General features: G+C 35.1%; 1 protein-coding gene across 1 annotated transcript in view; it reads right to left on the bottom strand.

Annotated features, from left to right (window-relative positions):
• The window catches only part of SENP6 (SUMO specific peptidase 6), an 88,114-nt gene that overhangs the window by 19,920 nt on the left and 51,866 nt on the right, over positions 1-16,328 (bottom strand). The window contains exons 10-17 of the mRNA XM_085316089.1: positions 13,741-14,143; positions 12,608-12,840; positions 9,625-9,795; positions 8,655-8,697; positions 4,409-4,588; positions 1,641-1,867; positions 962-1,068; positions 760-876 (exon numbers count right to left, since the gene is read on the bottom strand). Coding sequence (XP_085172215.1) covers positions 760-876; positions 962-1,068; positions 1,641-1,867; positions 4,409-4,588; positions 8,655-8,697; positions 9,625-9,795; positions 12,608-12,840; positions 13,741-14,143 — 1,481 coding nt within the window. The remainder of the gene's footprint in view (positions 1-759; positions 877-961; positions 1,069-1,640; positions 1,868-4,408; positions 4,589-8,654; positions 8,698-9,624; positions 9,796-12,607; positions 12,841-13,740; positions 14,144-16,328) is intronic.

Here is a 16,328-nt window from a genome sequence, read left to right as displayed (position 1 = left end):
GCTCAACTGAGTGAAGAAGAAGGAAAAAAAAAAATACTCCCACAATGGTATCTCCCCATCAGATTGTTTTGATAGCCTTTTATTAAACCAAAATAGCTACAACAATATCAGGACTAAGTAACCACAAATATTTCACTAGTATTAATGCAATATCTCTGCCGGCTCTTAATGATATTAATATTCTGCTCAAGTAACAAGTTGTTCTGCTGCTGTTGTACTTATTTTTGTGTCATGGCATGAAAACATCTTGACAAGGTTGGTCAAATGCAAATTATCTAGAAAAGACTCGCTTTTATAACTGAGCCACTACTTCATTAAAAACCGTCAGACTAAAGTACTATTTTTTTTTATTCCTAAAACTTATTTTAATATACTGAGAATTACATACATACAAACACACATACACACCAGCAGCTATGTTATAGTTTAATCTGCTTCTGACATCAGCAGAATCAGAGGCCCCAAAGGCTTAATTTATAGATTCTAATTAAAAAAAAATGCAGGGAACAAAGATAATAAACTTTAAAAAGCTATTTTTCTTCTACAGTTAAAAGTCCTCTTCAGATGCAAACAAATTTTAAAGAATCATCTTTCCCCAAGTAAGAACTATGTCAAGCAGGACAAAGCATGCACAAAACATTCTTACAGAAATACTAGTTGCAGACCAAGTGTTATCAACTGACCTACAAAGTTTTAACGCAATAAATTTGCAAGATCCACAGGAAAGAACCATAAAGACTAGTTTTAAATCAAACTTACTTTAAATAAAAATCAATAATAACATCATTTAAAAATTCTCCTTCATTCAGGCAATGGAGGTCTTCATTGGTCACAGAAATACCGCCTTTAGCAGGAGGTGGTGGATAAACTATCAACCTGAAAAGAAAAATATATTCAATAATAAATATGAAATGCCAACTCCCTCCATCCAATTGTTACAGGACAAAGAAAAACATCGTACTTTTCTATGGGACCAATAAATACTGTATGTGGTTCTCCAATTTCTTCATCATCATCAAAATATGGTAACTGTTTATTTCGTTGCTGCATTTTGGACTCAGAAGCAACCTTAAAAACAAACTCAGTATTAATGTGCACAGTATATTCAAATTCATTTTTTTAAAAAAGTAGTAAAGTTTTGGGATGTTCAGAGGGGTAGGATCCAATGATTTTGAGAAATGCTTCAAGTTTTTTCTTTCCTAGGTTATTACACTTATGTTTGCATTTATTTCTAGAAGAATCCCAAAACTTTCAAATTCTTTAAGAAATATTTTTGTTTAAAAAAAGCATTAACCGCATTTAACTGTAACAGCAACTTAACTTCTCTTTTGAAATATTACAGTCTTACCAGTAGACATTACTTGTGGCAACTGTACACCCTTATATTATTTTAAGCACACTACAAAATTACTGTAAATCCAGAGATTACTTCCCAGAGTTCTGTTATCTGCTGTGCGCCAGTCTAGGCACCTTTTATAAAAGTCAGTAGCGGTGGGGGGTTTTGTTTGTTTGTTTGGTTGGTTGGTTTCGGTGTGTGGGCAGTTGTTTTTTGTTTTTTTAAGTGAACAGCACACTATCTGTAGCAGTATTTGTAATCCAAATAAAATAATGACTTTGCTCTAAAACAAAAACATGATTACATTTTTTATTTTGTTTTCTCTATGAGAAGGGCTTCCTTTGGAATTGTCTTCCAAGCACTTCGTAAATGCAACCAGTCTGCCATTGGCTTCTTCAAAGGAAATTTTCACAAAGAAGTCAGAAATATTATTTCTAATACCAATGTCAGTAATAATTTTTTCAAATATCGAGTTTGCATGAGGATCAAGGCCAGTTTCAAAAATCAAAATGATGTACTGCTCTTCTTGACCTAAGTAAAAACAGAGAGAAAATTATCCATTTAGAAACAAAATAAAATATGTCTCAACTATGAAACTACAGACTTCAAAGAACCTTGGGCCAACACATGTACATACACTACTGACAACACAGAGCACAAATACATATTTACACAGACCGGCCGAAAGATTAACTACCAATTTCTTCTACACAGAGTTGCAAAAAAAAGCACAGTTAACTTTTGCCTTCATTTAAAAATATGAAATATTTTATATAACAATTTTTAAAAGACGTGCAAAGTCAAAATATATTTCAAAATAACAGCTTCTCTGCATACTGAGAGTTAGTAAGATTCTGTAATCAGCACCTTCTTTTTCTTAGTACAGTTCCTACATTCTTGTTTTAATACACTTGCAGAAATCATGCATCCAGCATAATTTCCTCTCAACACAGGGAAATATCATGCCCTAACTCCTCCTTCCAGGTCAATACTAGAGCAGTTTCACGGAAAAGTCAGTGAGGATACATTAATCTGTGTAAATATATCAGAAAAGGAGAATTGCATTAGGTATGCAGATGAATTTCAGTGATCTCAATGCTTATTAGAAAAATGCCTAGCAAAAAAGAAAGCCTAAACAAGAAACATACAAGTAACAATGAATTGAAATGTTGCATATTTCTGGTTTCATAATCAACTGATTTTTTTATTATTAAATATCTTTCAACCTATTTAGCCCCGCCCCCCAAAGTCAATGCCATGAAATATGTTGCCATGAAATCCTAAGACATTTCCATTTCTTTGTTCACTGGCAACCAGTTCTTCTTACTAAAGTAGTACTGAACTGCACAAGAACAGGAATTTAAAATGTCCATTATCGAAACCTTCACCTCCTTTTACACRTGAAAGGATTTGCCCCCTAGAAAGGGGCCCTGACTTCTGGTGCTGGCTTTCTGACTGTAGCATGGTTAGCCCGGCACCTCTCCTCATAAGGGGAACATTCGGGGAACAAAATATTGTCACTCTCTCTCTCTCTCTCTCCTGCTTACTCTTGCAACCCCTAATAAATCTTGCACTCCTTTTGGTACAGTGGTTTAGCTTCAACAGCTTAGCCTACACCTTCAGCAGAAGTTGGAGAATGTGAATTGCACTGATCAGCTGTCATATTAATACACATCATCATAAAAAGAAAAAAGGAGAAGGCTCCATCTATACTGAGAGGGATTATTTAGTCACAGAAATAGGATTCAGCCTGTAAATCCCAGTATCACGTAGCTAGCTAGCTCAGAGCTGCAGGGACCTGGAGAAGAAGAGTTTCAGATGCAGACATAACCATTTCTTCTTGGGTACTCTTAAATTGGCATGCTAACCATTGCGAATCCTCCCTATTCATTGCACATATACAGAATTTAGGCATCTAACTGGGTTTTGGGAACTCGGGAGCTAGGCACCTATAAACTACTGCTTACACAGCTATGGATTCAGACCTTCTTCTGCTTAGAAGGCAAATGTGTATTTTTGAGTACAAAAAGTACTCGTAAATATCAAACAGAAGAAAGCAGTTAGGGAAAAAAAAAAAAAAACAGCTCAGAACCGTAATTTCAGGGGGTGAAAGGGAGAGGAGGGGAGGAAGGGAATGTAGAAAAGGAAGGATTTCTTCTCCAGACAAGTTAGGAATCTTTTCCTTTGTTCACCTGTGAAAGAGGAGTCCTGGGGTCTAATCTCCTAATCCCTGCTCCCCCCAGAATTGCTTCTAGTCCCTCCACCCCTTGCTTTTGTAATTGTAATAATCCTTACAGCTCAGTACATTTATGGGATGGTGGAAGGAGTTATTATTACACTTTTTTTTTTTTGCTTTGGAATTGCACAATTTGAGATTGTCAAAAGCATTCTTTCTCCTTTTAATGCCATTACAAAGCTTTATGTATGTATCAAGATAAGTACAAGCATAACACCCCCCCCAAAAAAAAATTAATCTGAAGAGAAGTCTATTTAAGGGAAAAGGACTATGCTAATTAAAAAATACAGTGCACTTTAACATACTACACTCACACGGAAAACTATATTGATATTAAAGATGCATGAATACATGCATCTTTTCACACATAAAACACACTTATTTTCCAGTAGGTATTTGTCTGTATCACATCACTGCATGCATATGAAAAAAAAAACCACACAGAGTTTCTGCTCAAACTGAAGCCTGTAAGTAGAACAACCTAGAAAGCAGACGTAAGTATACCAAAAGCTGTCATGAAAATTAAGGCCCAGGTACAAAAGCAAAACAAACAAATTAACTTTGCTTTCTTTCAGTATAGTAACTAGTGAAAAAATGATACTAAATTGATTAAATACTGTAATTAACATAGATTTGGACAAATGAAAAAAACACAGTTTTGCCAAGCTGTTCTGAAACGTGCTGCCAGTCTGCTTAGGAAGTTGATACTACCTGGGAAAATACCACACTTGCTCCAGTCAGTGATGCCAGTTTTATTCTTTAGTATGCTCAGTCACGGTCCAAACTTTAAAATATCATTTAAGGTAAAATAACAGACTAGAAATTGATTTACTTACTGTCTCCTTTACACTCATACCAGACATTATCTTTACTCATCTTCAGCTGGTCTCTCAGGCTACTACAGGTTGACGGTACCGTTTGCAGAAAAACTACTGGTAATTTTCGGACACTGCACCATTCACATTTAGTCAGCTCTGAAGTTTTCAGGTTAATCTCTCCAGTATCATTTTCTGAATCTAGAAAAAAAAATCATGAAGCTGTATTAAAACCTAGTCAAAACATGCAGAACTGCTTTACAATTTCCTTGTGATTTTAAGGAGAAAAGTTATTTGCTCATTAACTTTTAAAAAAAGTTTGAAATCAACACATATCCAGGAAACGATCTCTGTTTATATGCAGAGAGAAAAATTAAGCTCTGTTGTCATCTGTTAGGAAAACAATTGAAACCAAACTTTATTTTTCTCACCAGCTTTAATCTAGTCTTTGTTTCGTGGAATAAACAGCATTTCTAGAGACCAGGTAAAAAATTCGTAACTATTGCTATGACACATTTTAAAATAAACTTGTAAAACATTCTTTGTAGATTTATCTTTGTCTAAGTCCCTTTAAAAGTACTAGTTTAAAATGAAGATGAGAACAAAGACATGCAGAGAAACAATCTGACTGCCTAAGCAAAATGTACTACTCTTAACTTCGTACCAAACTGAAATGCTGAAGTGAAATACTAAAACAGTAAATTTAAACACCACATCTAACTAAAACTTGGGAAAATGCTGCAGACAGCGATGTTGAGTATTTTATGGGTTTTAGTGAACTACAAATGGAAGAAAAAGTAAGGGTAGTCAAAGTCCTTTGAATTTGCTGAAAAGACCTTAAAGTTCAAAGCTAGTAATTATTTCTCGATCAAAGAAATGATTAATGATAGTCACTCAAAGGTTCGGTTGATGGCAGCCTCCACCATTCTACAGACTAACTGTATCCCCTTACATGGGAGACAGAAAATATAGACAGGATGAAAGCAGAAATGGAGCTAACAAAGTCCTTCTAATACATAAAAATCAACGCAAGAAAGCCTCTCCCTCCTCAAAAGGGGTGGAGACACTGCAGGGAACTCCTGAATAGACTAAGATCAGTTGCATGAAGAGATGAGAAAGAAGGAAAGGAAGGATTTAAAGGTGCCCTGGTGCTGTACAGGAATGCATTTACACACAACTTCCCTAGTTACTATGCCAAGTAGATTTCCTATCATTTCAGTGTGTTCCAGTAAATTCTAGCTTTCAGGGATTTTTTTTCTACCAAAATCACAAAATTTATGTAACTTAAGAATACCATCATTTGATGAAATAAAAACAGCCTTTAGAGTGCTGCTGAAGGAAAGTTTTCCTTGCATCTATATATATATTTTTTAAACAAATCTATCCCAGTCCAGTTACTTAGTTTCAGAATTGTTCCGAATCAGCAGATATAAAGAGAGTGTTCAGAGATRTAATGATATATTCTTGCTACCTCTTAGCCTTCAGCTTGGAAAAAGCATACTAWATCTTAAGTTAAATTTCAGTAAATGTTTCATGACTGGACCGAAAATGACCCAAAATTAATAAAACTGTTATTGCCAAAAAGCTGAATTTGCATCACTCTAAACCTAATTGGTGTAAAAGTTAAGTTTTTAAAAAATACATCCCATTATTTTCTACTTTCTTATCACTAGTTATTATTGGCGAGGGCTTTTAAAAACAAACAGCACCCCCCTTCTCCCCCCTCCCCCCAGACAACCCACAGCCACACACTGTTTTCCCCATCCTCATCTTGGTACCTAGCAGCCAATGTCCAGCAGCAGCCTCCACACCTGCCCTTCACAGACTCGCCGAACGGTCGGGGTTGGAAGGGACCTCTGGAGATCATCTAGTCCTACCCCTCTGCTCAACCTGTCTGGGTGGCAGCTGCTGAATTCAGTCCCGTGCCTGCCAGGAAAGCAGTCTGCTGCTCGTAAGGACAGGGCAAACACTTGTCCTAAACCAAAGCCTCCGAGGGCTGCAGACTGCAAACAGCGGCCACCAAGGCCAAAGCAGTTCTCATTCCCTTCTATGTCTCCAACACTCCCCATCCCACTGGCTGGCAGCTCCTCCGCTCGGACTCAGGCTGCAGCAACAACATGTTTCATTCAAGCCGACTGTGCAATATTCACTGCTCAGAACAGTAGTTTTTCATCTCATCAGGGAAAGGGCAACAGAAACAGGCTATTTCAATCTAATTAGTTCACTTCCCTGTACTAATTTTTCCCTCATCTCCCTAGGGACGTACATAGAAGAAAACAAAGCTACTAACTAAATGAAAAATAATAATAAACAGCTTTCCAGGCTGGGCCTGTATTACCTCAATCCCTATAGCAAAACATTGCTTTTCTCTTTTCAAGACCTTYTTCTTATTTCTTATTTCCTTATTTCTTTTTACCTAACTTCTTGCTTTCAGAGGCAGACCACAGCAACTGCAACCCTAACTTAAAACCGATTCAATCCATTTAACTAAGGCATACAGGTCCTTACTGTGGCTAGGCAAGAGGCCCTTGCCAAAGCACCGATTCTCTAAAGCRAGTGACCAGTCGATCTTGGGAGAAAATTCCGAATGTGTGCAATTGTGTTTGCACTGAGGTGACGATATTAAATGAGAACTTTCACTTTCATGTAAAAGGGAAACTATGTCTACTCGTCAGGTGAAGACTTAAATTACATCCATCTTCTTCTGCCGTAAGACAGGTATTTTCAATACATGTCACCACAGACACCTCAATCTGCAAACCTTATTTTCTATAACGTTGACCTAAGAKAGAAAATAGAACTTACTCATTAAAGTGAATAGCTAATTATTCTTTAGGAACAGAAATTTTTTTTCCTTCCAACACCAGCTGAAAGTTGGGAAAAACTGATGAGGGATGAGAATTTTGAAGATTTGATTTTGTGTGTGTGTGTGTGTGTGTGTGTGTGTGTGTGTGTGTGTACACGTGTGTATACATGCAAAAAATAAAAGCTCAAGTCAATACAATGTTTGTTTTTTTACAGCTGTTTGAAGCATTTGCCTTTCTCTGAAAAAAGCATGATCATCTTGTTCAACCTAGAGAAAAAAAGACATTTATTGTATGTCATTTCATTTCAATACTTTTACCTATATTAGATCAAATCATGTTATGATTAGGATGTTAAAAAAAGTGGTGCTAAATGTGAATATGCACATTTTCCTACTGATGTAAAATTCGAAACATTGAAATGGAAAACTTAAATGTTTCAACAAATGAGTCTCCACTTGTAAATGACTGAGGAATCAACTCCCATGGAAACAATTTCACCAAGTAACTGTTTCTGACTAAAAATTAATAGACATTTTCTACCAATTTTAATAAGCTTTCTAGTGAATTCTTCAATGCATTTTATGCATGAAAACTGGTAGTTTCTCTGTATCATGTTTCATATGCAACAGAACCTTAAATGCTTTACCCAGCAAAGGCTATGCTTATCTTCACAGCTTGCAATAGAGACCTTCTGGCATATACCAACGACAAAAAGCACTAGTTATCTTTTACAAATAAAATAGGATAAAAGGCAAAATTAAACAGGAGCACGTTTTCATGGAAACTTAAGACTGACAAAGAAGGAAAATCTCCTCTTTAGACTCAAAGAAAAATCCTATGGAGAAAATAAAAGAAATACAAGAATAGCTGCAAGCTCACTATTTCCTACGCTGTGTCATTGTATTTTTGTCAGTAACATGAAATCCACATCCTATAGCAAGAAAGAGTTCAATTTTGAAGGGAGATACGAGAAAGATAACAGGCATCTCTGTGGCTTTACTCTCTTAGGCATTTGAAATAAGAAAACTGATAGTGTTTAAAATGTACAATATTTTACAGGAGGTTGCTCTTGCCTATTGTTTTTATTAATCATTTTATTCGAAAGCTCTGCTAAGAATCAGCAGAAAAACCCACAGTTATTCAACTAAGTTAAGCAGAAAGATTAACGATTCTTGAGAGTAAGTATGTTAAGCAATTTGCTAATTCCTACTAACTGTGAATTTTCTTTCTGCTAAYAGAAACAAAAGATTATGCAAAACTTTTATTTTTTTCTTAAATCCGCAGACAGTTCATGTGAATAATTTATTTTAAATCTGACTACAGCAGCTGGTACAATTTATTACACAAGAAACAAAAGCATAATGAAATGTTGATTCTGATTTGTGTATAATGCTTTTGACAAAGTTAATTTATACAGAAATATTTAATGAAAACTAAYGTAAAATGAAAGTGGTACTGACCTTCTTGACTTTCTAGTCGTATTTTGATATAATCTAGGCAAAACTGTGAAAGACAACAAAATAATAAGATTTCATATTTTCTCCAAATTAAATTTGACTTAATGCCTTCTAGCAGTTAGTAATTAATAAGTATTTAAATAATGACAATTTTAATATATAAAAAGTAGAATTTAAAACCAAGCAGGGTGTACATATATGAAGTATATACTTTACTATTCAGTGTCTCTTTCAGTCATACTAACTGTTGAAACATAAGATTCTCTTACATGTACTTTTATAAAGTTTAAAATACTAAAAAACCCACTAACTGTAGAAAGAAAAAAAACCCTCAAGTTCAAAAGAGCATGTCATGGCCTCTGAAAAGCTATCAGTATGATTAAAGTAAATCAAGTAATAGGGTTTTGCAGAGGGTAGAAAGAACAAACAACAACATTTTATTCAAGTGGCTGCYTCAGGAAGAAGCATGCATGTCATCTAGCTTATTGCATATCACTAGCATTCAAAGAYTCCTTGAAAGTCTCCTGATAATTTAGAAGGTATTAAGAATATATAAATAAATAGATAAAATCTCTTACTACAGAACTGAWTTTTTTCACTTGCAGAAAAAGACATGCTTCTTCTTTCCACCTATCAATATCCATTTTTTTGGTAACTGTTGCCTTCAGTTTTCCTAACAGATGCACACTAATCCATAGGAAAATTCCTCCTACTCCCTCTCCAAGCCTCCAATAAAATGAAGAAGATAGAAATATCATATCCGCAAAACCCTATTAAACAGTTAAACTAGATGGTTTGTGAGAGTATGTAATAACACAAATCCAATCTCTCTGAAAATTGTAACCTAACTGAAATTAGAGACAAACTTGCTGTCCCACAAAAAAAGGCAAAGTATAAAGTTACTCAAGTATGAAAATAACAACCTCTACACCAAAAATTGAAATGGGATTTGTCATATAACAAGCTTACTTACAATCACAGGTTCCACTACCATTCTTCGCAGAGTTCCTATTCGTATACTTCGACAGTTCAGAATGACACTTTCACAGGAATTTTGATAACTTAGAGGTACAGCTTCAGTTACGATTTCTTGAGAAATAACTTTACGACGTTTTATTGGAGTGTTAGACACAATATTGCCAAACTGAAAAGCAATTTTCAAGGTGTCAGAACGTCTCACTAAAATTTATTGCTAAAATAGACTGTTAAGAAGCAGTAACTGGTTTTTGGTTACTTTTCTTTTGCTCAACAGGATTATGCACTCCCAAACATAAACAAATGGTTTAAACTCCTTAAAGAATTTGTTGCAACATCTGAAGATGTTTCTATTGACAGATTCAAGGAAAAAAAAAATTAGTTGACACCTGTAGACATTCTGCTAACATCTCCAAGTCACAAATAATAGCCTTAGAATTGTCAACATCAATTTATTTTTCTTCACTTTGAAACACTGCAGCCTAGCATAACAAGGTCATTTTTATGACTAATGTTATAAAGGCATCCTAAGTATATACTTTGTTTTGTTTTGTATTAGTCCAGGTTTTTGATGACTGAAAATACTGATTTTTTTTAATTGAAGCATAGCACTTATTAGAAGATGTACAATCTTCAAGAAGAAACTTCAGACACACATCCAAAATCCTTACAGAAACTCTACAGAGATATTAAGATGTTTTTGAGATGGATTCCAGGATCAAAAAATCTAATGAAAGATGACATGTAGAGGCTRGCTGCAGCTCAAGAAAAATCTTTGGATGTTACCTGAAGACGCAATCTCAATAAAGTCTCCTCTTTACCAACAGAACAGTTTTACAAAAAACTATTTAAAAAAAAGAAAAAAAGGAAAAGAGAGCTGGCTGATAGCTGTTCTATGAATACATTTATTTTTTTGTATAACTTTTGCTGAAGAATCTTCTGTATGCTAATCTTTCCTTTGGTACTTACATTCTCTTTTTGCAAAAACAACCATTARTAAACAGTCCTTTAGGTTTCAAAATATAATTAAACTCCCACAAAAAAATGTTATAAGAGGCTCAATATTTCTATTAAGACTAAATCTGGAGAATTATTATGAAGTTGGTAATGACTAGTCTCTCTTGCCATAATCCATAAGATACTTCCATATGCTCCAAATTAAATACTGTGGAGAAGATAGAGGACAGAGGATAGAGATCACCGTAACTAAAACATTTTCCTAGGACTCTTATTGAAGTGTTTTCTGCACCAGGTAAATATGATTAGAAATTCAAAACTCCAAAAATCATAGAAAAGCAGCAACCCAGAGCACACTCATAAAGCAGTGCCATACTTCAGTGGGGACTTAGTGAATATCTAGAACGAATGAACAAAGCTTGTATAAGCTTTTTTTGTAATTTCTGACAAAAATACATGGTGCTACCTGCAATTCTTGATAGTTTCCTTGAACCTGGGCAAAGCTTACATTAAAGTTTTACAAATAACACCATATCCCAATTTTCAAAAAACAATGCCTTTTCTACTTTTCTCTAAAATACACAGTAAAATTTCAGTGTAATATTTGGTTCTTTAAGGCTAGTGAACAGCAATACAAGGATTTGCAAAGGAAATCAATGAGATTTTCAGAAGTCTTAGACACTAGCGCCCTCACAATGCAGTGTTCTAAATTAATTCGACATAGAACTCCTGAAGAACTGAAATTTGAAACTAGTGGTTGTCCAAGCTTTCAGATCCATAGTTTTACATAATGGGCTCTAAGTTCCCAGCTTTATATTGATAGTGGTGACTAGTTATATATCTCATGCTAAACACACAYAATTCCATCAACTACAGCACTAGAATGTTGCTTTTTGGATCTTGATCTAGCATGAAGGCTTTGACCTCATTAGTTTAGTGTTCTAACGAAGAAAGCACAAAAGGTTTGAGAYTGTGGATAGAAATTTGATCAGATACATTTGTTGGATCAAATTCACAATCAAACTGGATGAGTGACCAAAAAAGTTTTAGGTAATGCTGTTAATTCAACACCAACTGCCAATGGGAATTTATCCTTCTTAATGGTTCACTATCAGATGTTGTTAAGTCTTTAATACACCATGAATGGATATCTGAATGAGTATCTGAAGGGAKGGTRTCAAGGKGACGGGGCCAAACTCTTTTCAGTAGTTCCACGTGACAGGACAAGAGGCAATGGGCAGAAACTGAACCACAGGAAGTTCTGCCTGAWYRTGAGGGGGAATTTCTTCACTGTGAGAGTGACGGAGCACTGGCACAGGTTGCCCAGAGAGGTTGTGGAGTCTCCTTCTCTGGAGATATTCAAAACCTGCCTAGATGCAGTCCTGTCTAATATGCTMTAGGTGACCCTGCTGAGCATGGCRGTTGGACTAGATGATCTTTAGAGGTCCCTTCCAACCTTACCAATTCAGTGAAAGCTGTCCCTTTTGACAGCACTTAAGGAGTCTGCTCATGGTGCATTTTTTGCCTTTGTTTATCCAATTCTTGCAGTGGTGCTTAACTAAAAAACAAAAGCCTCACCACGAAATCCTTAAAATAAGTGCTACTAATTGGGACAGCTGTCAAAGTATTTTAAAAGGTCACTATTGTTCTCAGTGTCTCTTTTCACGTTTAACTTATGTCCAAAGTCTTACCATTAAGACTCTGCTGGTATTGACATTCTGCAAACTAAGAAGGCYCTTGAATTACATACAGATATCCTGCCCAGTGTCAAAGAGCACGCATTCTACACAGAAGTATCTATGTCAAAAGCATAATTCAAATCACCTTGAATGCTCATACAAAAATTTACTGAACAATTTTTCTTATATTTCAAGTATTTACGTAAGCAGAAATATTATTTGATGAACTACTAAGTAAGAAAAGTAATAAAATACAGTCAACTTCTGAAAACGCAAGACAAGCCTTTACATTTCCCATTTATGATTTCACTTTTGTTTTCTTTAAACAAAGCTTTAAAGCAGTACCTGATCTTTCATTCTTGCTTTTCTTGGTAGTGTGACTGCAATTTCTGTATCTGTTGTAATACTACCTATTCTCTGTTCTATTCCACAACTGTTTTCCTTTAATGCTGCTTCCACCTTTCCTGTAGAAGGAGCTGGGGAGGAGCGGGCTGAATCTGCAGGACGAGGTGAAATGCTTTCCATTCTCCTAGTGCTGCCACTATCCTCCTCCTCATCATCATCACTAGATAAAACAACTGAACAGAAAATATTAAATTCTCAACCACTACATTTTTCTATCACAGAAATTTCTTTTTAAGCAATGGCTTAAAAATAATTTATGCAATTGTCCTGCAGTACCAAATGCAGTCCACATTTATCATTATATTATGCTTTTATTAATGTTTATTTGGAATACACTCACTGGCTTTCTTTCCTTCGCTTTTTATTTCCCATAACTAACTATGCAAGAAGTAATTATCACCATTCCCCACCTAGACATAGAAGTGAGGTCACCCATCTCTGGGTTCAGTGAAGAACTGACAGTAAATTGTAYAACAGAAGTATAATTTAAGCCTCTTCTGCTGGAAAGATTAGTTTTTAATAGTAAAGTGTAATATAAGCAACGTAAAAAAAAAAAAGACTAGAGAAATTATGATTTAAGTTATTCAAATCAGTAAGACCACACGGTCTAGCAAATTAAACATGGAACTAGGAACAGAGTTTTCCAAATTCCAATCCCTATCCTCTTATTAAAGTGTGTGTGTGTTCACACAGATAAAACAAAGATTAACATTTTAAATATTATAAAATTTAAAGATGATGTTGGGATACATTTTTGGTATACTGCTGAGATGCACAGCTGAAAAGGAAAAGAAAAAAGACTGTCTTTCCCTTTGTGAGAAGGAATGAAAGAGTCTTGCTAAGAATGTTATTTGAAAGTAAAAAAGTAAGATCAAAGAAATAACATTTTCTTTTCCCCAACACTGATGTTCTTCAGAGAGTACCTCATTACAGGAAAAGAAGATTAAAAAAGTCTTTTCCCTAAAAACAATAAAAAAATCCAAGTCAGTAACGTAAACTACTGGGGACAGCTCTTTCATGGTAACGTATTTTGGGTTTTCAGTTTATGGCTATATTCACGAAACGGTACTTACTTGGATCATTTAGTTCAGACGGTCTTGTACTCCTTTGTCTTAGGTTTCCTGTAATTTTAGGACTTTTTGTCCCAGTTATAAGACCAACTTTTCCATTCTGTCGTAACATAGAATGTCCTACGATATCATTGCTCAGTAGAATATCCGCTGGGCCTTTCCCAACAGCAGAACTATAAAACTTCTTTGTGTTGAACCCTGTACCTGAAGATTTTTGCCCTGTTGAATTCTGATGTATTGAAGAACGTGATAAGGGTCCYGCAGATTCACTTAATGCCACAGTTTGTCTGGAGACTCTTTGCAAATCCTTAAGAGAAACATTTTCACAATGTCGGCATTTGGTCTGATTTTCGTTTGCCCGCCCACAATTTGGGCAATCAGCTGAATAATCAATTTGTTCCAAAAGCTAGAGACGAGAGGGAAAAGGAAAAAAAAACAAATGCAACAATCAGTAACTGCATGAGGTCTAAATACAAGAGAGATCACACTTAATYGTTTGTTCAAAATGAAGATTAACAATGCTGTATGAGTAATTCCAGTAAGTACATAAAGTAAGTATTTGATTTTTTTCACGTAAGAAAGGCTACAAGGGACAAATATCAATTGTCGTAATTTTAAAAGCGATTAGTTTTTGCCAGTTCAGATCCCCTTCCTGCTCTTTTTCTTTCCATATGTAAAAAGCTGCACACTGTTTATATATATTATATATCGGCAAGAAGGTCCAGTTGCACCTAGTTGCATTTCTGCAAAAATAGTTTCATTGGATAAAATTTTAAAAGTAAGCTGAAGATCATCATATCAATATTAAAAAGGACAAGGAGTTTGCAGTAAAAAGATTTAAGAAAATGTTTCATGCCTTTGTCATGAACCGGGGTTGTCAACCTATGCAGGTCGTCCACCTGAGTGTGTATAGAGGCTTTGAACAAGCCTCTAGGCTTAACGACCCCTAGGTCGTTAAGTTCATTTGTGTCTTGTCCTAGGACACCTTCTAACAACCCAACTGTAGCAAATCACTCCTCAAAACAAAAACAATAAGAAGGAAATACACTGCCCTGAAGTACAGAGAAAAAAGGATTTTGGGAAAAGGCATTCTTCAGACTTTCAAGAGAAAAGACAGGGGCTACAAAGGAAAATAAATCCTACCTTTGTAAAGACAGAAATATTTTTTGTTTCTTACACATCTACTAGAGCCTCCTTTAACTAAAAAAGTACTTGGCATATTAAAAAAGCAGAATTTCGACTTCTAAGTCTATGAAAATCTGGACCTAACGTGACTTATTGAGTGCCTACTGAGTTGAATATGAGACACTGCTAGAACTACGATTTAACGTATGGTGTTGCCTGCTGGATCACTGAGCGCATGTGATACAGCCCCTTATTGCAAACTGCAAGATAATAAACATCTAAATCCTACAAGAAGTCTTTGGTATTCAAAAGGTGTATTGAGCACATGTTCATTACCACTGGCACCCCTCGCCATAGAAGAGATTTCTTTCCAAAGGAAAAGATTTCCTCCAGTGTGTGATTTTCAACCATTTTAAAAARCAAGTGTAAAAACAAAGTAATAAGAGGAAAATATATTATTTCTTATAAAAACTCTGGCAATCTAGTAAAGCCATACAGACAACAGCAAAATACATACAAAAGCCAACATATAAAATATACTGGGCCTTTAAAACCTTGTTAGCATCTTTAAGAAACAAGATGTATAACTGCACGTGCTACCTTTGCAGTGTGATGGCACAGCAAGTGACACAAAAACCGTATTATGCCCAAATGCTCAATTACAAAATATACTTTTTATAAAGATACTACTAATCATATTAAGGAACTGAAATCAGACAAGATACGATGTGAAAATACTCAGTAGGAATTACCAATAGTACTCAAAATCTAAAATGACTTCCCTTCTGTGGTTGGAAAGCTTTCACCTGGAGGGTAGGCATGGCAGTGCTTAATTAAGGGCGGTATATGCTTTTTAGTCACATTCTAGTTAAAGATAAGGTCAGTAAAGTAGGCGAGTTTTACATAAGTTTATCTGCTTTATAACCTGCATAGTACAACATTTTTTAAACTCTGCAAATCCACAAAATACAAAAAATACAGGTTTCTTCTGTCCTATTGCTAAAAATTCCAGCATTCAAAGCTCTTGTTATTTTTCAGGGCTTTTTTTTGTAAGCATATATGAAGAACATTATCCCCATCCTTTAAAAATTATTTTTAACACTTAAAAAGGGCAATCTATTCTACTCTAGTAAGATTAAAACAATTTAACCTTTATTCAGCAGTRAGCTGGTTATGTCTGTAATTCCTCTGGCATGATACAACAAACACTATCAAATTGTTCAAAGCCTCTATACACACACAGGTGGACGACCTGCATAGGTTGACAACCCCGGTTCATGACAAAGGCATGAAACATTTTCTTAAATCTTTTTACTGCAAATACAGTACAAAACTCTTAACCCATAAAAAAAAAAAAAAAGAAAGAAAAAGAAAAAAAAAGAAAGAAAAGAAAGTTGTGCTACTGAATTCACTTGCAGTAAAATTCCATCTTTGTTTTTTTTATATTCAGCTATGAATTTTTAAGT

This window comes from Rhea americana, unplaced genomic scaffold, assembly GCF_003343005.1.
Source record: "Rhea americana isolate MKP2758 unplaced genomic scaffold, rheAme1 scaffold_45, whole genome shotgun sequence".
Classification (NCBI taxonomy): domain Eukaryota; kingdom Metazoa; phylum Chordata; class Aves; order Rheiformes; family Rheidae; genus Rhea; species Rhea americana.
Note: the sequence above shows the minus strand (reverse complement) of the source record. Positions and strands in the feature narration are given on the sequence as shown.